The following is a 23538-nucleotide window of genomic DNA, read 5'->3' as shown; positions in this document are numbered from 1 at the left end:
TGGTGCCTTATCTGTGTTTAAACTCAAACCTGTGTAATTCCTATGTGTTTGGGTTTAAAGGGATGAGATGGCAACTCTAACCCCACTGCTGATCACTACATGTTCACTGGCGGCTTACAGACCCACATTAGTAGATGCTAATGCATTGTCTGGTCCCAAACACATTTAAAGTTTAAGCTGTGATTCTCTGGAAACAGAGATTGTGGGACAAATAGCTAAAAAAAGAGTTCCTGTCTTGCAAAATCCAAAACATCTATAAGGATACATAGAACATAAACACACAGCACAAGGCCGTGTTCCCACTATGAGATGTTTCTCGTGGCTGCAATTCCTCTGAGCTCCACAAGATGGTGATCTTGCCTCATCCCGGACAGGAAGTCTCTATGGAATACAGACAGGAAGTGATGTCAGGTATAAATATGAAGTTCTGGGTGAGCGGTGAGTCGGGAGGAAGTAGAGAGAAGACATTGCTGGAAGTGGCAGCAGTGGAGGTAATGAGATCTTATTTTCTATTTTACACCCAGTAACCCCCCCCGTCATGTCCGTCCTCTTCCTCCATAGTCACTGTGATGTCTTTTATCTCCAGCAGATGATGATACACACATATATAATGTGGAGACCTAGATTAGCCCCGTATATATTTCAATGAGGAATGTACCGCCTATGACATATGGGGAATTATTTGTGTCATTAAATGCTCATTCCAGACATTGTATGTTGGGGGGAATGAAATGATAATTAAAGGTCGGGATTAGGGACGATTCCTGTAAGATTTTACACGTGAGATATTGGCGCCCCCTCCAGAGACACTATGACAAGTCCTACGATAGAAGTCTAAAAGAGACTTGATTTTGGGGGATGAGATGGTGAACGGGGGGGGGGGGGGCAGCAATTTTATGAAGTAAAAATTAAGATTTAATTAAACATAGATTTTTCATCTCAATGCAATTGCTCAGGCTGGACTGAATATTAATATTGAGTTGTTTTACTTAATCTGTTTTATAAAAGTTGTATTGTATTTTTGTATTGTTTTACCAGTTATTGATTATAAATAAAGTTATGCATGAACTTAGGGATATATGATGATCTAAAAATAGTTTTCTTTATTGTACATCATGAGACACAGAGCCTAAGTAATAACTTAATGGGTTACCTTCAGGTGATGGACACTGGTATTCCCAATCCAGGAAGTTCACTCCCTATATAATCCCTCCTCCTTCCAGGAGCACATCAGTTTTTTCGCCAGTGTCTAAGTTGGTCACGAGTGAAGATGTGCTCTGAGGAGCTCCAGGAGGGATCCATGCTGGATTTAAATAGCCTTCATAGACCAGATCCATCCAAAGTGCCACTGAGGCCAAAGTGGATGGTACCCGGCCCTTGTATCAGAAGCACGAGGTTTTGCCTGTAACGCCTCTCTTTGTAGGGGCTGGATCCCAGGACCCAGGGCTTTGGTCATGCTACATTACCTAAAGCTTTCCTGGTGGGGTGCTTTTTGCAGGTCTAAGGGAGTGGAACCCCGATATAAAGGGACCTGGTCCTTGAAGGTTTGCTAAATGAAGCCCGCCGTGATGGGTAAAGGTTGGATTGTCTGTTAATTCAGCAAATCCTGTGGCGGGGATAAGGTAAGGGAAGAAACTTAGGAACTAAAAAGTCTACCTATGCTTTCTGCTTTAAGGGAAAAAATGTTGTCATGCCTTAATTCTCCACTAGAGGGAGTATATGCACATACCTTAACCACTACAGATCCGCGCTATTGCCAAATGACGGCATTAGCGCGGACCTACATTTCCGGGACTACGTCTATTGACGTCGTCCCGGATACGAGCGGCCTGCGCGCCCCCGAGGGGCGCGCGCGGCGCGCTCTGTGATCGGCGAGTCCGTGAGACTCGCCTGATCACCGATCCGTGCAAGGGGTCGATCCCGACCCCTTATCACGTGATCAGCTGTCAGCCAATGACAGCTGATCATGTGATAGAACGGAGCCGGTAATCGGCTATTATTCCTCCTCGCGCTGACAGCGCGAGGAGAGAAAAAAAAAGCCGATCACCGGCGGCCGTGATCGGGACATCAGTCCCGATCACGGCCAGCAATACAGCTGACCACCTGCCCCCTGCCAGTGCCCACCTGCCCACCGCCGTGCCATCCTGAATAAAAGTAAGTGCCCCCCATCAGTGCCCACAATGCCACCCACAGTGCCATCCAGCAGTGCCACCAACAGTGCCACCCACAGTGCCCACAATCTGCCTCAAAGGTGCTGCGACCCAGTGCCGCCCATCAGTGCCCAGCAGTGCCGCCCATCAGTGCCCAGCAGTGCCGCCCATCAGTGCCCAGCAGTGCCACCTATCAGAGCCACCTATCAGTGCCACCTATCAGTGCCCATCAGTCCCATCTATCAGTGCCCATCCGTGCCACTTATCCGTGCCACCCATCCATGCCATCTTATCTGTGCCCATCTTTGCCCATCAGTGCCGCCTTATCTGTGCCCATCGGTGCCGCCTTATCTGTGCCTATTAGTGCCGCCTTAACTATGCCTATCAGTGCCCACCAGTGCAGCCTATCAGTGCCCACCAATGCAGCCCATCAGTGCCCACCAATGCAGCCCATCAGTGCCCACCAATGCAGCCATCAGTGCCGCCTAATCAGCGCACTTCAATGAAGGAGAAAAATGACCCGTTTGCAAAATTTTATAACAAACTATTAAAACATGATTTATTTATTTTTATTTTTTTGCATCTTTTTTTGTTTGTTTAGCAAAAAATAAAACTCCGAGCTGTAACTAAATACCACCAAAAGAAAGCTCTATTTGTGGGAAAAAAATGATAAAAATTTCATTTGGGTACAGTGTTGTATGCCCGCGCAATTGTCATTCAAAGTGCATCAGCGCTGAAAGCTGAAAATTGGTCTGGGACTGAGGGGGGTTTAAGTGCCCAGTAAGCAAGTGGTTAAAGAGAGATTCCACTGGAAACAAAAATATTAAAAGCCAGCAGCTATAAATACTACAGCTGCTGACTTTTAATAAATGGACACTCACCTGTCCCAGGGTCCAGCAATGTCGGCAGCTGAGGCCGATCGGTCTCTCAGCTGCTGCCGCCACCATTCTCGGTGAGGGAATCAGGAAGTGAAGCATTGCGGCTTCACTTCCCGGTTCCCTACTGCGCATGCGCGAGTCATGCAGCGCAATAGGAATGGTCCGCTCTGTCTCTGGGACCCGTGTGTGTCCCAGCAGACAGCACGCTGGGACGGGAAACAGCATAGACTCCCGTGGAAGTCTATGCCTGGAAGTGGGTACAAATACCTGTCTTAGACAGGTATCCGCACCCCCCTCCCCCTTGAAAGATGCCAACTGTGACACCAGAGGGGAGGAGGGTTCCGATGAGCGGAAGTTCCACTTTAGGGTCGAACCCCGCTTTAATCTGTTGTCTTCACTGTAAAGCTTAGTGTCTGTGTGTGGCGGCAGCAGCTTGCACAGGGGGATTGTCTTGGGTAAGAGATCTGCCAAAATGCTTTTTTTCTCCCCCCCTGAAGGGACAGAGGGTTAGGGAAAAACCAGCGGTGTGCCACCCCCCCCCCCCCCCCGCCGCGGGCAGGGCAGAACTTAGGGTGGTGGGGGCCCCTAGGCTTGAGTCACTTTCGGACCCTACCTTCTATACATTACCTTATTTATCGGTGTATAACACGACCCGGCGTATAACGCGCACCCCAAGTTTAGGAGGGAATTTTAAGGTAAAAACTTTTAGGAGGGAAGTTTAAGGAAAAAACTTACATTTAAATGCCCATCAATGCAGCCTTATCAGTGTACATCTGCAGCCTTGCCCATCCATTTGCAGCCTTGTCAGTGTAGCCTTGTCATTTGCAGCCTTGCCCCAGTGTCATTTGCAGCCTTGTCATTGCATTCTTGAAGTTTAAAAATGGCGCCGCCGAGATACAGAGTCCTGTGTATCTCGGCGGCTCTCGGGTCATCTCGGCGGCTCTCGGTTCCTCTTGGCAGCTCTCGGGTCCTCTCGCTGGCTAAGGGTCCTCTTGCAGTCCAGAGTGGAGCCAAGAGTAGCCGAGTGTACTTGGCTCGGCTCACAGTCACACTCAGTCCCTGTGTTATGTCCATTATAGGGTGGGACTGGGCATGACTGGGAGCGGAGCCGAGCTGAGTACGCTCGGCTATGTATCTCGGCAGGGTTTGCGGGGCCCATGGGCTTGAGCCCAGTCAAGCCCAATGGTAAGTCCAGCCCTGGCTGTGGGGGGGGGGGGATTTGGCGGTCCCAGAATCCTTTCCATCTGTTGTTCCTTAGGCTGGCTGGTGCCAGGGGCTCTGAAAGCCGCAGGAGCACGGGAATATTTTCAAAAACGAAACGGAGGGTGGGTTTACAGAGGGGGTGGGGACTAGACGCAGTGCCGTGCAACGTCCACGAGGACGCATGCCAGGCAAGCAGGATAATAAAAATACAGCTGGAACAGTCTCTTTTCAGCTGACAAGGAAGCAAGCAGTCTGCACACAGGGACACAGGAGCTGTGGGGCACATGAGGTTTGCAACTGGCATTCCTTATACAGGAAGGACTTTTTTCCCAGCACTAGGCTGAAATTATTAGCGGCTTTACTGTCATGACTGTTCAGCGATTAAGTGCAATTTAATAGTGCCTCTGTTTTTGTGCTTAGGACTATGCCTACCAAAAAAGACACCAAAAAACACCAAAAAGGTATCAAAGGTTTCCCCCCCAGGCGCTAAGATCTCCAGTCACATTTATGGCAATCCAGGGTGAGCCATTGGTAAAAATGTATGGTGCAACTGTTTCTCATGCCGCGTACACACGAGCGGACTGTATGGCGTACTTAGTTCGTTATACAATCCGACGGACAGTCCGTCATACTTTCGACTGAACGGACTTGACCACACACGGATGCACAAACAGTCCGTCGAAAGCTTGCGCGATGACGTGTACAGCACGTACGACGGGACTAGAAATAGGAAGTCCAAGACACAGCAAAGCACCCTTCCGCCGTGTAAATCCTTTCTGGGCCATTCTTAGTCCGTCGAACTAGCATACTGACGAGCGGATTGTCCGCTGAAACCAAAGTACGACGGACAGAATTTCGAAAAATCCAAAATTCTTAGTACGCTGGACTGCACGCTGAAAAAGTCAGCTGAAGCCCACACACGAGCGGATTGTCCGCTGAAATGTGTTTCGACGGACTAAGTACGCCATACAGTCCGCCCGTGTGTACGCGGCATCACATCTCAGCCCCCATATACGTGACTGAAGATGTCTTTTCCTCCACCCTGCAGGGTCTGGAAGGAAGATTAGCGGCTTTAATCGCATCCTCCATTCAAATGGATAGGAAGCGTGCTAGATCCCCCTTCCCCACTTCAGACCCTTTGCAAGGGGAACAGTGAGCATAGGATGAGGTATTACTCTCAGGCGATCAGGAGGAAAAACAAACCAATGATTCCTCGGCGGAGGAAACAACGGTAGATGAACTTTTTTCAGCCTCACAATCTGAGAAATTGCTGATACAATCTCTTACGGAGATGGTTCGTTCTACCTTCATGGTACCCCTAATGGAGTCTCCTGAAAGCTTGGTTTCTTCCTTGGGTTCCTTAAAACCTTCACAGCCTTTGCATGCTTTTCCTGTGCATACATTACTAGAACAGCTTATTTTTGCTGAATGGGATTACCCAGATAAGCATTTTCTCCCTCCAAAGAGATTTTCAGTTCTCTATCCCTTAGAGGAGAAATTCACCAAAGAATGGAAAGTACCAGCAGTTGACGCTGCGATTTCCAGTGTGAATAAAAGCCTAAATTGTAGAGCAAACAATGCACAAATGCTTAAGGATCCAACAGATATAAGGTTAGAATTCATATTAAAATCAGCTTTTTCCTTGGCAGGTGCCGTTACTCAGCCTGCAGTCGCAATAAGTGCCTGTCAATCCCTAAAGGACCAATTTGGACAGGCCCTTAAATAGTGATGGCCGAACGGTTCGCCCGGCGGTCGTTTCGCGGCGAATTTCCGACTTTCGCCGTCCGCGGGTTCGAACGCCTTTTTCCGTCGTTCGCCCCGGCGGACTTACGTGTTTAATGTATACAAGAACTTTAACCTTTCGTGACACGTTTATCATGTGTTACAGGACAACCAATTGAGACATGACAGCTCATGGACACTTGGACATTCCCCCTAACCTATAAATACACCCGATCCGGTGGCCATTTTACATTCTTTCTTCTGTCACTGTAGGGAAAGGATCCTGTGTGGAGTAGGGACAGAGAAAACGCTAGCTATTTGGTACACAAAAGTTCTTTTCAGGACTGGTATAGGTGTTAGGTCAGCAGCCTGAGTTTCTTTTGTCAGTTTAGATAAAGGGACAGAGCGCTGTATGCTGCTATTTTAGGGACAGCTCAGCCAGATTAGTCTTTCTTCATCATCATCATCATCATCATCATTAGCTGTTACTATCAGGTCCACAAAAGAGCTGTTCCAGCTAATCGTTCCAGCCTACTCTTTTTTGCCAATTTGTATAGGGACAGGCAGGAAGCAGTGTGTCAGGCAGTGAGGATAATTTTAAAGACTTGCTGTTACTATTAGTTCCACAAAGGTTCTTTTCAGGACTGGTATCAGTGGTACGGTAATAGGCTTGTACACGTATAATATTCTTTCTTCCAAATATAGAAAGAATATTATACTTGACTGCTGCCCTTCTGCTGCAGTCTGCTAATCATTCACAACTCACTTGTTCCACAAAGCTCTTTATCAGGACTGGTAACTTGGTCTGTCTAGGGTGCTACGGTACATAGGCTTGGGTGCGGTACAGTCTGCTGTTCTGTAAGGACCGCTATCGGTCCACAATACATAGGGTTGCCGTGCACTACTGCTGACCGCTGCCCTATACTGCAGCAGTCCTTCATTGGTATAGGGACTGACGTACAGTCTGCTAATCACTAACACACAACCTGCTTGGTCCACAAAAGTTCTTATAAGGACTGGTAACTTGGTATAGGGTGCTACGGTACATAGGCCTGAGTGCGTTACAGTCTGCTGTTCTGTAAGGACCGCTATCGGTCCACAATACATAGGGTTGCCGTGCACTACTGCTGACCGCTGCCCTATACTGCAGCAGTCCTTCAGCGGTATAGGGACTGACGCACAGTCTGCTAAACACTAACACACAACCTGCTTGGTCCACAAAAGTTTTTATAAGGACTGGTAACTTGGTATAGGGTGCTACGGTACATAGGCCTGAGTGCAGTACAGTCTGCTGTTCTGTAAGGACCGCTATCGGTCCACAATACATAGGGTTGCCGTGCACTACTGCTGACCGCTGCCCTATACTGCAGCAGTCCTTCATTGGTATAGGGACTGACGTACAGTCTGCTAATCACTAACACACAACCTGCTTGGTCCACAAAAGTTCTTATAAGGACTGGTAACTTGGTATAGGGTGCTACGGTACATAGGCCTGAGTGCGTTACAGTCTGCTGTTCTGTAAGGACCGCTATCGGTCCACAATACATAGGGTTGACGTGCACCACTGCTGACCGCTGCCCTATACTGCAGCAGTCCTTCATTGGTATAGGGACTGACGTACAGTCTGCTAATCACTAACACACAACCTGCTTGGTCCACAAAAGTTCTTATAAGGACTGGTAACTTGGTATAGGGTGCTACGGTACATAGGCCTGAGTGCGTTACAGTCTGCTGTTCTGTAAGGACCGCTATCGGTCCACAATACATAGGGTTGCCGTGCACTACTGCTGACCGCTGCCCTATACTGCAGCAGTCCTTCAGCGGTATAGGGACTGACGCACAGTCTGCTAAACACTAACACACAACCTGCTTGGTCCACAAAAGTTCTTATAAGGACTGGTAACTTGGTATAGGGTGCTACGGTACATAGGCCTGAGTGCAGTACAGTCTGCTGTTCTGTAAGGACCGCTATCGGTCCACAATACATAGGGTTGCCGTGCACTACTGCTGACCGCTGCCCTATACTGCAGCAGTCCTTCATTGGTATAGGGACTGACGTACAGTCTGCTAATCACTAACACACAACCTGCTTGTTCCACAAAAGTTCTTATAAGGACTGGTAACTTGGTATAGGGTGCTACGGTACATAGGCTTGAGTGCGGTACAGTCTGCTGTTCTGTAAGGACCGCTATCGGTCCACAATAGATAGGGTTGACGTGCACCACTGCTGACCGCTGCCCTATACTGCAGCAGTCCTTCAGCGGTATAGGGACTGACGTACAGTCTGCTAAACACTAATACACAACCTGCTTGGTCCACAAAAGTTCTTATAAGGACTGGTAACTTGGTATAGGGTGCTACGGTACATAGGCTTGAGTGCGGTACAGTCTGCTGTTCTGTAAGGACCGCTATCGGTCCACAATAGATAGGGTTGACGTGCACCACTGCTGACCGCTGCCCTATACTGCAGCAGTCCTTCAGCGGTATAGGGACTGACGTACAGTCTGCTAAACACTAATACACAACCTGCTTGGTCCACAAAAGTTCTTATAAGGACTGGTAACTTGGTATAGGGTGCTACGGTACATAGGCTTGAGTGCGGTACAGTCTGCTGTTCTGTAAGGACCGCTATAGGTCCACAATAGATAGGGTTGACGTGCACCACTGCTGACCGCTCACCTATACTGCAGCAGTCCTTCAGCGGTATAGGGACTAAGAGTTTTGTCACAGGGTCATTTAAAAAATGACATGCAGAGGAAGAGGCAGGCCCTTCCGCAGGGGTGGTAGGGGTAGGGCAGGAGCAACAGGCTTGAGCCAAAGTGGGAAGTTGCAGAAGGTGCGTTCAATTACTTTAAAGGATGCACCAGACTTGGTTGAGTGGCTCGCTCAGCCTTACTCTTCTGCACCCTCCTCATCCTCTCGATCTGCACCCTCTTCTTCACTCTCTGCTATGTGCACCCCCAAAGACACTACCACCAACAACACGACCACCACCACCACCACCACATACCTTCCGCTTGAGTCACTGGAATTATTTTCCGATCCATATCAAGAGGACATTTCTGATGCGCAGCCACTCTTGGTATTGGATCAGGAAGAGGAGGTAGCAACAAGCGCTACTCAGCAGTCTGACGCCAGTACCCAGATCAGCCCAAGGAGGAGGTTGGTCCCCGGTGTTGCTGCCTACTCTACTTATAGCGGTGGGGAAGGTGACGTTGATGATGACGTGTCTAGTGATGTCACGTGGGTGCCCACAAGAGAGGAAGAGGAGGGGAGTTCAGAGGGAGATATGGACCAGCAGATAGGGAGGAGAAGCAGCAATGACTTACATTGCACAGCAGGGACAAAGCAGACTGCAAATGTATCAGGAGCGAGTCATCGACCATGTACGGTCACATCTGGCGCTCCCAGGACACCGGCACATGGCTCCGCAGTGTGGGCTTTTTTTAACGTGTCCGCTGCTGACAATAGCGTTGCCATCTGCAATCTTTGCAGTCAACGCGTTAGTCGCGGTAAGCCCAATACTCACCTAGGGACGACCGCCTTAAGAAGGCACATGAGCAGCCATCACCGAGCCCAGTGGGAGCAACGGAACACACAAAGCCACACTGCAGGCTCTCACCGTCCAGCCTCGTCTTCTACTTCTCCTTCTCCTCTCTCCTCACAATTGTCCTCCACTCCACCTTCCATCACGCCAAGCTCACATTTTTCTGCAAAAAGGCAGGCTTCCGTGGGCCTAATGTTTGAGCGTAAAAAAATGATGACGCCGGATAACCCTCTTGCCCAACGGTTGGCGGCTGGCTTGTCAGAACTCATAGCCCGCCAACTACTGCCATATAAACTGGTGGACTCGGAGGCCTTTCGCAAATTTGTGGCCATTGGAACACCACAATGGAAGGTCCCAGGAAGGAAGTATTTCTCAGAGAAGGGCATCCCAGAGCTATATGGCCATGTTCAGCGGCAAGTGAATGTATCTCTGGCACACAGTGTCGGTGCCAAGATACATCTGACCACAGACACGTGGTCTAGCAAACACGGGCAGGGAAGGTATATCAGTTTTACTGCCCACTGGGTGAACCTTCTGACGGCCGTCAAGCATGTAACCCGTGGCACCCGTGTAGATTTGGTTTTACCGCCACGGATTGCATGCAGGCCTGACTCTTCTTCTCCTCCTCCTACTCCATCCTCCTCCCTCTCCTCCTCAGCTGCCTCCTCCTTTTCCGCTGCTAGCGTCTCTTCCACTGCACCGCCCAAGCTCCCCAGAACCTATTCCACATGCCAGGTGAGACGTTGCCATGCCGTGCTGCGTCTGTTGTGCCTGGAAGCAAAGAGCCACACTGGCCCGGCACTCCTTTCAGCTTTGCGTTCACAGGCAGATGAGTGGCTAACACCGCTCAATTTGACAGTTGGTAAAGTGGTGTGTGACAACGGTGCCAATCTGCTTAGCGCATTGAAACAGGGCAAAATCACGCACGTGCCGTGCATGGCACACGTCTTAAACTTGGTCGTGCAGCGATTCCTTGTCAAATACCCTGGGGTCCAGGACATCTTGCGGCAGGCAAGGAAAATCTCGGCCCATTTCAGAAGATCTTACACGGCCATGGCTCGCCTTGCTGACATTCAGCGGCGACACCATCTGCCGGTCAGACGTCTTATTTGCGATTGCCCGACGCGATGGAACTCAACCTTCTATATGCTTGATAGGCTGCTCCAGCAGAAACGTGCAGTTAACGTCTACCTGTATGAACTCTGCGAAAGAAACGGTTCTGGGGAGCTGGGTTTTTTTTCACCGCGCCAGTGGCTGCTCATGCGCGACACATGCAGACTTCTGCGGCCATTTGAGGAGATCACCAAACTGGTCAGTCGCAGCCATGGCGCCATCAGTGACATGGTACCTTATGCCTTCTTTCTGGAGCGTGCATTGCGTCGTGTCATTGATCAGGCTGTGGAGGAGCAGGAGCGGGAAGATGAGGAAGTCGCAATGCTGGATGAATTCCCAGGGGGGGCTACTCTATCTGAGACAAGTCAACAACAGGAGTCTGATGAGGAGTCAGAGGAGGATGGTGCCGGGGCGGATGAGCAGGAGCAAGAAGAGCATGCTTTAAACCTTTCTGGGATCCCTGTTGTGCGAGGATGGGGAGAGGAGAATGAAGAGGACGACATTATCCTGGATGATGAGCAGGAGCCAGGCCACCACACCGCTTCCACTTTAGTGCAAATGGGGGCCTTCATGCTCCAGTGTTTTAATAGGGACCCCCGTATAAAAAGCATGAGGGTCAAGGACCAGTACTGGGTGGCAACGTACTTAGACCCCCGGTACAAACACAAAATGGCGGAAATGTTACCGCCGTCGCAGAGGGCTGTCAGAATGCAGCACTTCCAGGCCTTGCTTCGAGAAATGCTGCATTCTGCTTTTGCGTGCGCTGGCAGAGGAGCAATTCCCACTCCCAGAGAAGGATTTGCGGGTACCAATCCAACAGCGCCTGCAAGAAGAGGCCGGTTTGAAGATGTGTTGGTGACTTCGGATATGAGGTCATTCTTTCAGCCGACCCATCGACAGGTGTCATCCGGATCCAGCATCAGGGAACGCCTAGACCGTCAGGTGTCCGACTACATTGGGTTAACGGCCGATGTGGACGCTCTGAGGAGTGATGAACCCCTAGACTACTGGGTGGGCAGGCTTGACCTCTGGCCAGAGCTTGCCCAATTTGCAATCGAACTGTTGGCTTGCCCCTCATCCAGTGTCCTGTCCGAAAGGACGTTCAGCGCAGCAGGGGGGATTGTGACCGATAAGCGTACTCGCCTAGCTCACCACAGTGTTAACTACCTCACATTTCTAAAAATGAATGAGGCATGGATCTCGGAGGAATTCAACACATGTGATCAGTAGACCATGTATATGTCTATAAACAATTTTTGGAATCAAGCACACAGACCTTCTTAATTCATTTGGCTCACTTCCCTGACCCAAAAAAGCACACCGTACTATATGCCCCTACCCTCCTCTTTGAAGAGGTTGAGCGGTGTCATATTTCTACTGGGGCTGCTTATTATGAGGGGTTCCCACCATCCCTGTGCTGTGCTGACTTCCTCCTGGGTGTTCTTATTATGAGGGGCTCCCACCATCCCTGTGCTGTGCTGACTTCCTCCTGGGGGTTCTTATTATGAGGGGATCACACCATCCCTGTGCTGTGCTGACTTCCTCCTGGGGCTGCTTACGGTGCTGCTGTCAGCGCTGTATGTCACGGAGCTGCTGTCAGCGCTGTATGTCACGGAGCTGCTGTCAGCGCTGTATGTCACGGAGCTGCTGTCAGCGCTGTATGTCACGGAGCTGCTGTCAGCGCTGTATGTCACGGAGCTGCTGTCAGCGCTGTATGTCACGGTGCTGATGTCAGCGCTGTATGTCACGGAGCTGCTGTCAGCGCTGTATGTCACGGAGCTGCTGTCAGCGCTGTATGTCACGGAGCTGCTGTCAGCGCTGTATGTCACGGAGCTGCTGTCAGCGCTGTATGTCACGGAGCTGCTGTCAGCGCTGTATGTCACGGAGCTGCTGTCAGCGCTGTATGTCACGGAGCTGCTGTCAGCGCTGTATGTCACGGTGCTGCTGTCAGCGCTGTATGTCACGGAGCTGCTGTCAGCGCTGTATGTCACGGAGCTGCTGTCAGCGCTGTATGTCACGGAGCTGCTGTCAGCGCTGTATGTCACGGAGCTGCTGTCAGCGCTGTATGTCACGGAGCTGCTGTCAGCGCTGTATGTCACGGAGCTGCTGTCAGCGCTGTATGTCACGGAGCTGCTGTCAGCGCTGTATGTCACGGAGCTGCTGTCAGCGCTGTATGTCACGGTGCTGCTGTCAGCGCTGTATGTCACGGAGCTGCTGTCAGCGCTGTATGTCACGGAGCTGCTGTCAGCGCTGTATGTCACGGAGCTGCTGTCAGCGCTGTATGTCACGGAGCTGCTGTCAGCGCTGTATGTCACGGAGCTGCTGTCAGCGCTGTATGTCACGGAGCTGCTGTCAGCGCTGTATGTCACGGAGCTGCTGTCAGCGCTGTATGTCACGGTGCTGCTGTCAGCGCTGTATGTCACGGAGCTGCTGTCAGCGCTGTATGTCACGGAGCTGCTGTCAGTGCTGTATGTCACGGAGCTGCTGTCAGCGCTGTATGTCACGGAGCTGCTGTCAGCGCTGTATGTCACGGAGCTGCTGTCAGCGCTGTATGTCACGGTGCTGCTGTCAGCGCTGTATGTCACGGAGCTGCTGTCAGCGCTGTATGTCACGGAGCTGCTGTCAGCGCTGTATGTCACGGAGCTGCTGTCAGCGCTGTATGTCACGGAGCTGCTGTCAGCGCTGTATGTCACGGAGCTGCTGTCAGCGCTGTATGTCACGGTGCTGCTGTCAGCGCTGTATGTCACGGAGCTGCTGTCAGCGCTGTATGTCACGGAGCTGCTGTCAGTGCTGTATGTCACGGAGCTGCTGTCAGCGCTGTATGTCACGGAGCTGCTGTCAGCGCTGTATGTCACGGAGCTGCTGTCAGCGCTGTATGTCACGGTGCTGCTGTCAGCGCTGTATGTCACGGAGCTGCTGTCAGCGCTGTATGTCACGGAGCTGCTGTCAGCGCTGTATGTCACGGAGCTGCTGTCAGCGCTGTATGTCACGGAGCTGCTGTCAGCGCTGTATGTCACGGAGCTGCTGTCAGCGCTGTATGTCACGGTGCTGATGTCAGTGCTCTGTATTACGGTGCTGCTGTCAGTGCTCTGTATCTCCTGCACCCTCTTGTTTGCCTACCCTGGTCCCTGACCTTCCCTCTCCTCCATTGCCTTCATTAGCTCCATAGTCCTGAATTGTCAGAACAATTTCCCAAATAAAAAAAAAATGCTTGTAGTTATCGATCCCAAATTCACCTCATACATGTATTATGCTATTGTCCAGGTGGTGGGACTACGTGCTACCCCCTAATAATTACCCCGTGGCCGCAAATTCGACCTAAAGGTTTGCGAAATTCGCCTCCCATTGAAGTCAATGGAGCCCGCGGCGAACGGTCGTTTTCGCGAACGTTTGTGTCCGTTCGCGTTTCGCGTTCGCGAAACGTCCCGTCGGAAGTTCGTCCATCACTACCCTTAAAGAGGTTCCTGCACAACAAGCCCAGGAATTGGCCGAACGAGCAAAAGCATTATGCTTTGCCATAGATGCCATTAAAGATTCTATTCACCATGCTTATGCTAGTACATTTGCATAGAATCCTGTGGTTAAAAAATTGGTCAGCCAACGCACCATGTAAAAACCTCCTAACTGGGTTCCCTTTTCATGGGGAGCGGCTGTTTGGGGAAGATTTGGATAAATATATCCAAACAATTTCTAGTGGGAAAAGTACTCTTTTGCCAGTCAAAAGAAAGAATAAATGCCCTTCATTTAAACGAGCTATTTCCCCTGCGCCAGGGGCTTCTGCCTCCACCGTCAGACTCTAGAGGAAAACCCCAGGGTCAGACCCAGGCTCAAAAGAAGTCCTGGGGCCAGAAATCTGCAAAGCAGAATCCTAAAGCCTCATCATGAAGAGGCAACCCAAAGATCCAGAAAAGACAATCTCTGTTTCAGGCACTAGACAGATTACTGGCTCAGGGGGTGATCATACAGATCCCCACAAAAGAGCAAGGTTTGGGATTTTATTCAAATCTTTTTATGGTACCAAAACCAAATGGAGATGTGAGACCCATGGTAGATCTAAAAAATCTAAATCAATTCCTGAAGATCCACTCCTTTCACATGGAGACAATGAGGTTAGTAGTTTCTATCCTTCTAGGAGGAGAACTTCTGGCATTTATCGACATCAGGGATACATATCTGCATGTTCCTATATTTCCTGCTCACCAAAGGTTTCTGTGGTTCAAGTTAGAACAGCAGCATTTCCAGTTTGTAGCCCTGCCCTTCGGGCTAGCCACAGCACCCCGGGTGTTCACAAAAGTGCTGGCCACACCTCTAGCGTGGTTAAGGGCACAGGGCATAATAGTCTTGGCGTACCTAGACGATCTATTGCTAATAGACCAGTTGGAGGCTCGTTTGGAGCAAAGCGTACGCATTACAACCAGTTACCTGGAAAGTTGGGTTGGATTCTCAACCTAGAGAAATCTTCCTTGGTACTGCTAAAAAGGCTGGAGTACTTGGGTCTGATCATAGACACAGTCCAGGAAAAGGTGTTCTTGCCTCAGGCAAAGATCAACTCCATAAGAGAGCTGGTGCGGATGGTCAGGTCAAAAGGCGATCCCTCCATTCGCCTTTGAATGAGGTTGCTAGGAAACATGGTGGCTTCATTTGAAGCCGTTCCCTATGCCCAATTCCATTCAAGACTGTTGCAAAACAGTATACTGTCTACTTGGAACAAAACAATTCAAGCTTTAGACTTGCCAATGCAGCTGTCCCCAAGTCTGTCCCAAAGACTCAGTTGGTGGTTACTAACCCAGAATCTGCTGAAAGGAAAATCCTTCAGACCAGTTATCTGGAAAGTGGTAACGACAGATGCCAGCCTTTCAGGCTGGGGAGCAGTACTAGAAAAGTCAACTGTCCAGGGACAGTGGTCAAGAGCTGAAAGAACCTTGCCCATCGATATCCTAGAGATTCGGGCAGTGTGTTTGACTCTGAAGGCCTGGACTTTCAGGTTATGGGATTGTCCTGTCAGGATCTAAACCGACAGTGCCACAGCTGTGTTCTATTTCCATCACCAAGAGTCTCTTAGCGCAGAGAGAGGGGAACCATATTAAACGTGGGCAGAAAGGAATGTTCCGTGCCAATGGGCAGTCTTCATTCCCGGGAGTAGAGAATTGGCAGGCGGACTACTTGAGTCACCAGCAGTTATTCCAGGGGGAATGGTCTAGTCTTCATCCTGCCATTTTTTGGACTATTTGCCAAAGATGGGGGACTCCGGATGTAGATCTTCTATCGTCCAAGTTCAACATGAAGTTAGTCAACTTTGTGGCCAGAATAAGGCATCCACTCGCATGCAGAACGGATGCGTTGGTGACCCCATGGGATCCGGTCTCACTGATCTATGCATTTCCCCCTATTCAGTTGCTGCCTCGACTTCTTTGCAGGATCAATCTGGAAAGAAAGCTGGTAATTTTGGTAGCACCAACATGGCCCAGAAGATCATGGTATGCAGAAATCATAAAGATGGCAGTGGAGGTTCCGTGGTCCCTCCCACTATGGCCAGATCACGGGGACCGATATTCCATCCTACCTTACGGTCTCTACATTTAATGGCTTGGCTATTGTAACCCACGTTCTGAAGAAACGTGGGCTTTCCGGGTCAGTTATCTCTACCCTGATTAATGCAAGGAAGCCAGCTTCCAGAACTATATATTATAGAGTCTGGAGGGCTTATGTTTCCTGGTGTGAATCCAAGTGTTGACACCCTCGGAGATATATCATAGGCAGAATTCTTGCCTTTCTACAATTAGGGGTAGAGATGAAATTGGCCTTGAGTACTATTAAAGGTCAAGTCTCAGCTTTATCGGTCTTATTTCAAAGACCGCTTGCCTCACTTTGTTTAGTCCGTGGTTTTATGCAAGGGGTGATGCGGCTTAATCTACCAGTCACACCTCCTTTGAACCCTGGAGATTTGAACTTAGTTTTGTCCGTGTTACAAAAACAGTCATTTGAACCGATACAACATATTCCCTTAGTCCTTCTGACAAGGAATTTGGTATTTTTGGTTGCTATATCCTCAGCAAGGAGGGTTTCAGAATTGGCTGCTCTTTCTTGTAAAGAGCCATATTTGATTATTCATGAGGACAGAGTGGTGTTACGCCCTCGTCCAGACTTTTTGCGAAAAGTGATTTCTGGTTTTCACCTGAACCAAGATATTGTCCTGCCATAGTTTTTTCCAAAACCATGTTCCAGGGAAGAAAAGTGACTACATTGTCTTGATGTGGTGAGAGCAGTGAAAATCTATTTAAAGACAACTGCTCAGATTCGTAAGACTGATGTCTTATTTATTCTGCCAGAGGGTCCTAAGAAAGGACAGGCAGCGTCAAAATCCACTGTTGAGAAGTGGATTCGGCAAGTTATAATTCAAACTTATAATTTAAGGGGTAAGATTCCACCTATTCAAGTTAAGGCACACTCTACCAGGGCGGTTAGTGCTTCTTGGGCAGTGCGTCACCAGGCCTCCATGGCTCAGATCTGTAAGGCCGCAACTTGGTCTTCAGTGCATACATTCACTAGGTTTTAGCAAGTGGATATAAGGAGGTATGAGGATATTGCCTTTGGGGGCAGTGTGCTGCAGGCAGCAGTATTAGGTCCTCAGGTCTGGGGGTACCCCCCTGGGTTGTGTCTCCCTCCCCTCAAGTGGCATTGCTTTGGGACGTCACATTAAGTTATTACTTAAGGCTCTGAGTCCCATGATGTACAATAAAGAAAATAGGATTTTGATAACAGCTTACCTGTAAAATCCTTTTCTTGAAGTACATCATGGACACAGAGGTCCCTCCCCTCTTTTTGGGGTTTACGTATATTGCTTTGCTACAAAAACTGATGTGCTCCTGGAAAAAGGAGGGGATATATAGAGAGTGAACTTCCTGGATTGGGTATACCAGTGTCCATCACCTGAAGGTGGCCTATAACCCATTAAGTTATTACTTAAGGCTCTGTGTCCCATGATATACTCCAGGAAAAGGATTTTACAGGTAAGCTGTTATAAAAATCCTATTTTTTAACCACTTCAGCCCCAGAAGGATTTGCCCCCTTGCACCCAAAAGTGGAACTTCCGCTTTAAGCACTCTTCACCCCCTTACGTGCCACATTTGGCATGTCATTTTTTTTCGGGGGGGGGGGGGGTAGTTGTGAGTGGGGCTTCCTGTCCCGCTTCTGACTACGGGCTGCCTAGGTGGCCCATCCCTCTCTGCAATCTTCTGGGACACCTCACATGTCCCAGAAGATTGCCTGTCCACTCTGAGAACGCATCGCAACTCGTGCATGGGCAGTGCGCACCCGGCCGTGAAGCCGCAAGCTGTCACGGCAGGATGCCCACTGTTTCAAAGGAGGCGACGCGGAGAGGAGGGGGAGAGGAGCGAGGCTCCGTGCAGCTGGACCATGGGATGGGTGAGCGTCTGTTTATTAGAAGTCAGGAGCTACACTTTTTGTAGCTCCTGACTTTTAATAAACGGAAAAAAGCCTGGAACTCTGCTTTAATGACCAGGCCATTTTTTGCGGTACGGCACTGCGTCGCTTTAACTGACAATTATGCGGTCGTGCAACGTTCTACCCAAACAAAATTGATGTCTTTTTTTTCCCCCACAAATAGAGCTTTCTTTTAGTGGTATTTGTATTTATGTGTATTTATTTTTTTGTAGGACTGTGACATTGCAGCGCACAAATCTGACCCCAAATAACACTTTTTGGGGACCAGTGAAATTATTACATTGATCAGTGCTATAAAAATGCACTGATCAATGTAAAAATGACACTGGCAAGGAAGGGGTTAACACTAGGTGGTGATCAAGGGATTAACTGTGTTCCCTGGGTGTGTTCTAACTGTAGAGGGGATAGGCTCACTGGGACATGAGAGATCACAGCTCCCGATCACTGAAAACAGTAGCTCTGTCATGTCACTAGGCAGAACGGGGAATCGCCTTGTTTACATGGGCAGTTCCTCGTTCTGCCTCTCCTCACCATAATCGTGGGTCGCCGGTGGACATAAAGTCCGCGGCCACGCTCCCGCGCCCCGCCGGTCACCGGCCACGCTCCCGCGCCCCACCTGTAGGACATACAGGTACCTCGGTTCGTGCAGGAGAGCCGACCAGCTCACGTAGATATACTGTGGCAGGTCTGCTCTCCTGTGTGAACCGACGTACCTGTTATTCTGCGCTGTAAATGGGTAAGGAATTCTGAGCAGGAATAGGGGCATTTTTTAGGACTTCTTCATCTGCCAATAGCCCTCCTGGACATACAGTATATTAGTGTTTTCCAATCGAAACACTGTTTACATCTAAGCGATGTCCAGCCTGCATTCCACCGGAGTATCTGCGGCCAGGACTCTGGCGGTGGATTAGCATCCCGGCTCCTTCTGCCAGTGTTCCCCATTTACTGCTGTAGAGGCATCTATTGCTTCACAGGCACCATGAGCTCTGTGGAACTATAGGGCCCAGCACATCTAGTCATTTACAGTCTGTGTTTTTCTAAGTTTAGCGCTGCCAGGAGTTGTCTGACACTGTTAGGAGAAAGTTTTATTGGAATTATCATGTTGTGAATTCAGATATTTTGTCCATAGTGCAAGCCCTGCCCAAACAGTTATTTTTCATGTATTAACCCCTTCAGGGTCAGAACATTTCCCCACTTATGAGGCTGTAATATTTTCTTCATTTTGGAGTTAAATTCTAGTAATATATTCCTCTAGACAAACAGCACTGACAATAAATAGACAAGACAATGACCATCCTGACCACACTTGGCTTACAATGGGCAATTATGACAATATGCAGCCAACACAATGATGGAGCGCAGGGGTCAGGAGCAGGGGCGTTGCTAGGTCTTCAGAAAGATCTGGGGCTAGAGCCCATAGCAGCATAGTAAAGAAAGGCATGCGCTTGGGCGGGCATATACATGTATATACAGTAATATACATGTGTGTGTGTGTGTGTATATATCCCCAGAGAGGCCCCCACTTACATCAGGGTCCCCAGAGAGCCCCCCACTTACATCAAGGCCCCCCCTTACATCAGAGTCCCCAGAGAACCTCCCCCTTGCATCAGGGTCCAGAGAGAGCCTCCCCCTTACATCAGGGTCCCCAGAGAGCCCCCCCTTACATCAGGGTCCCCAGAGAACCTCCCCCTTGCATCAGGGTCCAGAGAGAGCCTCCCCCTTGCATCAGGGTCCAGAGAGAGCCTCCCCCTTGCATCAGGGTCCAGAGAGAGCCTCCCCCTTGCATCAGGGTCCAGAGAGAGCCTCCCCCTTGCATCAGGGTCCAGAGAGAGCCTCCCCCTTGCATCAGGGTCCACAGAGAGCCTCCCCCATGCATCAGTGTCCCCAGAGAGCCTCCCCCTTGCATCAGGGTCCCCAGAGAGCCTCCCCCTTGCATCAGGGTCCCCAGAGAGCCTCCCCCTTACATCAGGGTCCTCAGAGAGCCTCCCCCTTGGATCAGGGTCCCCAGAGAGCCTCCCCCTTGGATCAGGGTCCCCAGAGAGCCTCCCCCTTGGATCAGGGTCCCCAGAGAGCCTCCCCCTTGCATCAGGGTCCTCAGAGAGCCTCCCCCTTACATCAGTACAAAAATATTACAGCGCATACATGCAAAACTAACTAAAAGCCCTGCTGGAGGTAAATGTTAGTTTTGCATGTGTGCGCCGTAATATTTTTGTTATGTTGTATGGTCTTATGGCAGCACCATCTTTATGCATTTTTTTAGGGTGTGCCCCCCCAAATATCTTGTCACCCCTTGCATCAGGGTCCACAGAGATCCTCCCCCTTAAAATCAGGGTCCCCAGAGAGCCTCCCCCTTAAAATCAGGGTCCCCAGAGAGCCCCCCTAAAATCAAGGTCCCCAGAGAGCCTCCCCCCTTGAGGACCCCTACAGAGATGCGGGGCTATGGGCCCCAGATTCTGGGTTGTAGCCCCAAAAGCCAACCCCTAGTGACGCCACTGGTCAGAAGTGTGGAGCACAGAACCCCTTACATTGCTGGTCAGTAGGAAGAAAACATCCCCCAGCCTGTGAGGAAGAATATGTTCCATCAGTGGTGTCAGGGGGAGGAAAATATAGAAGGTTCTGAGGGCAGTAGAGAAGCTGAGGGGTCTCTGAGAAGGTAGCGGGACTAATGGACTCCTGAGAGGGTACTGTAGCTGTAGGACTTTGGGGGCCTTTGAAGAAGTAATAGGGCTGAACTATTATGAAGGTTCTGAAGGGCTGAGGAAGAAGGTAAGAAGAGGCTTTAAGGGTCAGGGGGGCTCTTGGTCTCTGATGGTCCTCCTACCCCACTTACACTCACTTTTCAGACCTCCTAAAATAACATCTGTCAGGAAATGAAGCAGCGTTCACCTTCATACCATCTCACTGGTCAAGTGATATGTTCCAGAATACCAATTGGAATGAAGGACACTTGTTCTTAGAGGAGGCCTGTTTGTGCAACATATGCTATGGGTTGTCCAGTCCAGTTCCTTCTCATGACTCTGCCAATGCCAAGTACTGGAATTCAGAGAACCAGGAATACGCTGCCACTCTATACAATCTACACTCTATAACATACCTAACAATCAGTAGAGAACCCCCCCCCCCCCCCACAGAACCACCCAGAATCCTCCTCACCTCTCCAGTCAGGTCTGTGTTTTATCAACAGAGATAAGAGTGATGACATGAGACCTCCCAGAATCCTCCTCACCTCTCCGGTCAGGTCTGGGTCTGTGTGACTTGTAAAAAGCATCTGATCAAACCGATCAGATGCTTTTAGGGCAGATAAGAGATCTGGGATCTGATAGACTGCAGATGTCTCAATATAGAGGATCTGTCACTGCCTAGTGCCATTAAAATTGATATTTACATCCCTTGTAATAGCAATTAAAAAAAGTAAAGGGACAGTGTATAAATAAAAAAGTTAATAAAATAAATAATAATTAAAAAAAAACTTTATAAAAGGGCCCCATCCCACTGTGCTTGCACGCAAAGCTAGGTCACCCCCACATATGTAAATGGCGATTTCACCACACATGTGAGGTATCGTCGTGAATGTTATTTGATTTTGATTGTCAGTCTCGGCAGTTATTGTCCAACGCCATCCAAATAATTCTTACTTTCATTTCCCAAATTTATCTGTCTACAAGGAGACCTGTATAGATCAATTGACGGCACCAATGAGGATGGAGGAGGACCGGAGTCACATGACTGAGAAGATACTAAACCTCACCCTGGAGATCATCTACCTGCTGACTGGAGAGGTGAGGAGGATTCTGGGAGGTCACATGACATCACTCTTATCTCTATTAATAAAACACAGACCTGACCGGAGAGGTGAGGAGGATTCTGGGATTCTAACATGACATTCCTATTGGTTCCTCAATACAGAGATTTCTTATGAAGTCAGGTGATCATATGACCATCACAGTGCCTCCATGTTACTCCCTTAAACCTGAGAGACACAACATGGAGAAGATTCTAGAAGTCACCAAGAAGATGATGGAGCTGCTGACAGGAGAGGTGAGCGGTGCCGGGAATTCTGGGACATTATCCAGTAACAGACAAGGGATGTGTCTGGATGGTGACTGTATCATTGTGTGTGTCAGGTTCCTATAAGGTGTCAGGATGTCACTGTCTATTTCTCCATGGAGGAGTGGGAGTATTTAGAAGGACACAAGGATCTCTACAAGGACGTCATGATGGACAATCAGCCGCCCCTCACATCACCGGGTAAGAGGAGAGTTTATTGCAAAGGAGAGAGCAGTACGGAGGCTCCACCTAGATCCCCCATCATCTGATAAACACATAGAAACAATGTATTCAGTCAGTGTGTGTGTTTCCTACAGATGGATCCAGTAATGGGAACCCACCAGAGAGATGTCCCCCTCCTCTGTATCCCCGGGATTCCACACAGGAAGATCACACCATCCCTCACCATCATCAGGTAGATGATTGGCAATTATTGGTAATTATGATTTATAATCAGCATGTATGATATAATGTTTTATTATGTATTAAGACTGGAAACCTCAGGGATTATAATATTGTTGTCAAAGAAGAGTATAAAGATGAGGATGAGGAGTATGGAGTGATGGAGGAGTTTTCAGAAGGACGCAAGGAGCCCTACAAGGAAAACATAGTGAAGTCATCCAGCTACAGAAACCCACCAGAGCGATGTCCCCGTCCTCTGTATTCCCGGGATTCCACACAGGAAGATCACACCATCCCCCACCATCATCGGGTAGGTGAAGTTGAGGGTCTGGAACATAAAGTGATTGAACACTCTGACATGTGGAGATGATGTGTGGATGATATTAAATACTTCTATTTTACAGATGGTATTTTCTATCCTTCTCCTGGTTTAGGGTGAAGATTTGAGAGATGTAAAAGTTGAGGTTAAAGCAGAAGAAGAAGAGAGGTATGTGAGGGATGATCAGCAGTCTATGGAGGAGGATGGAATAATGAGGACAATAATAGAAGAGGACACTCCTAAAGAGATCAGCATAGGTGGGTCATTAACACTAAATACATTCCTCCACCCATACTGCTCACTGATTGGTCCAGATTAGGACAAGGATATTGTCCTGTAATCCCCTGGTCACTTTCCTGAGCTGTGTTCCCCGTCCTGTATTCCTGTATTTCTCTCGGATAATCTTCTTTCTCTGTGCTGCAGACACAATTTATGTATCTAGACTGGATTTGGGTAGATTCTGGGGTTCAGCTGAAAGCAAATGTTGATTTTCACCAAGGCGTTGCTCAACCTAGGCACCCGGGTCTAGTAAGACCTCTGACAGATCAATTCTCCCAGGGTTACTTGCTCTGTTGTGTGCTGGCTGTGCCGGGTGGAGGTTTACGTCTGTATAGTTTCAGACCCAAGTCACAGGAGATGGGAGGCAGCGGTGTGGGACCTCTGCAACTTGTCTCATTTTAGTAAATATTTAGA

At 49.3% G+C, this 23538-nt stretch overlaps 1 protein-coding gene across 1 annotated transcript in view; it reads left to right on the top strand.

Annotated features, from left to right (window-relative positions):
* Positions 1–23538, top strand: part of LOC143986846 (uncharacterized) — a 124695-nt gene that overhangs the window by 23427 nt on the left and 77730 nt on the right. The window contains exons 9-15 of the mRNA XM_077485255.1: positions 310–491; positions 21743–21856; positions 21984–22115; positions 22202–22325; positions 22442–22539; positions 22615–22836; positions 22961–23102. Coding sequence (XP_077341381.1) covers positions 310–491; positions 21743–21856; positions 21984–22115; positions 22202–22325; positions 22442–22539; positions 22615–22836; positions 22961–23102 — 1014 coding nt within the window. The remainder of the gene's footprint in view (positions 1–309; positions 492–21742; positions 21857–21983; positions 22116–22201; positions 22326–22441; positions 22540–22614; positions 22837–22960; positions 23103–23538) is intronic.

The sequence above is a fragment of the Lithobates pipiens genome, unplaced genomic scaffold (genome assembly GCF_037356315.1).
Source record: "Lithobates pipiens isolate NorthernLeopardFrog02 unplaced genomic scaffold, aLitPip1_a1.2 Scaffold_18, whole genome shotgun sequence".
Taxonomy (NCBI): Eukaryota; Metazoa; Chordata; class Amphibia; order Anura; family Ranidae; genus Lithobates; species Lithobates pipiens.
The sequence above is the reverse complement of the archived record's forward strand: the minus strand, read 5'-3'. Positions and strand labels throughout refer to the sequence as shown.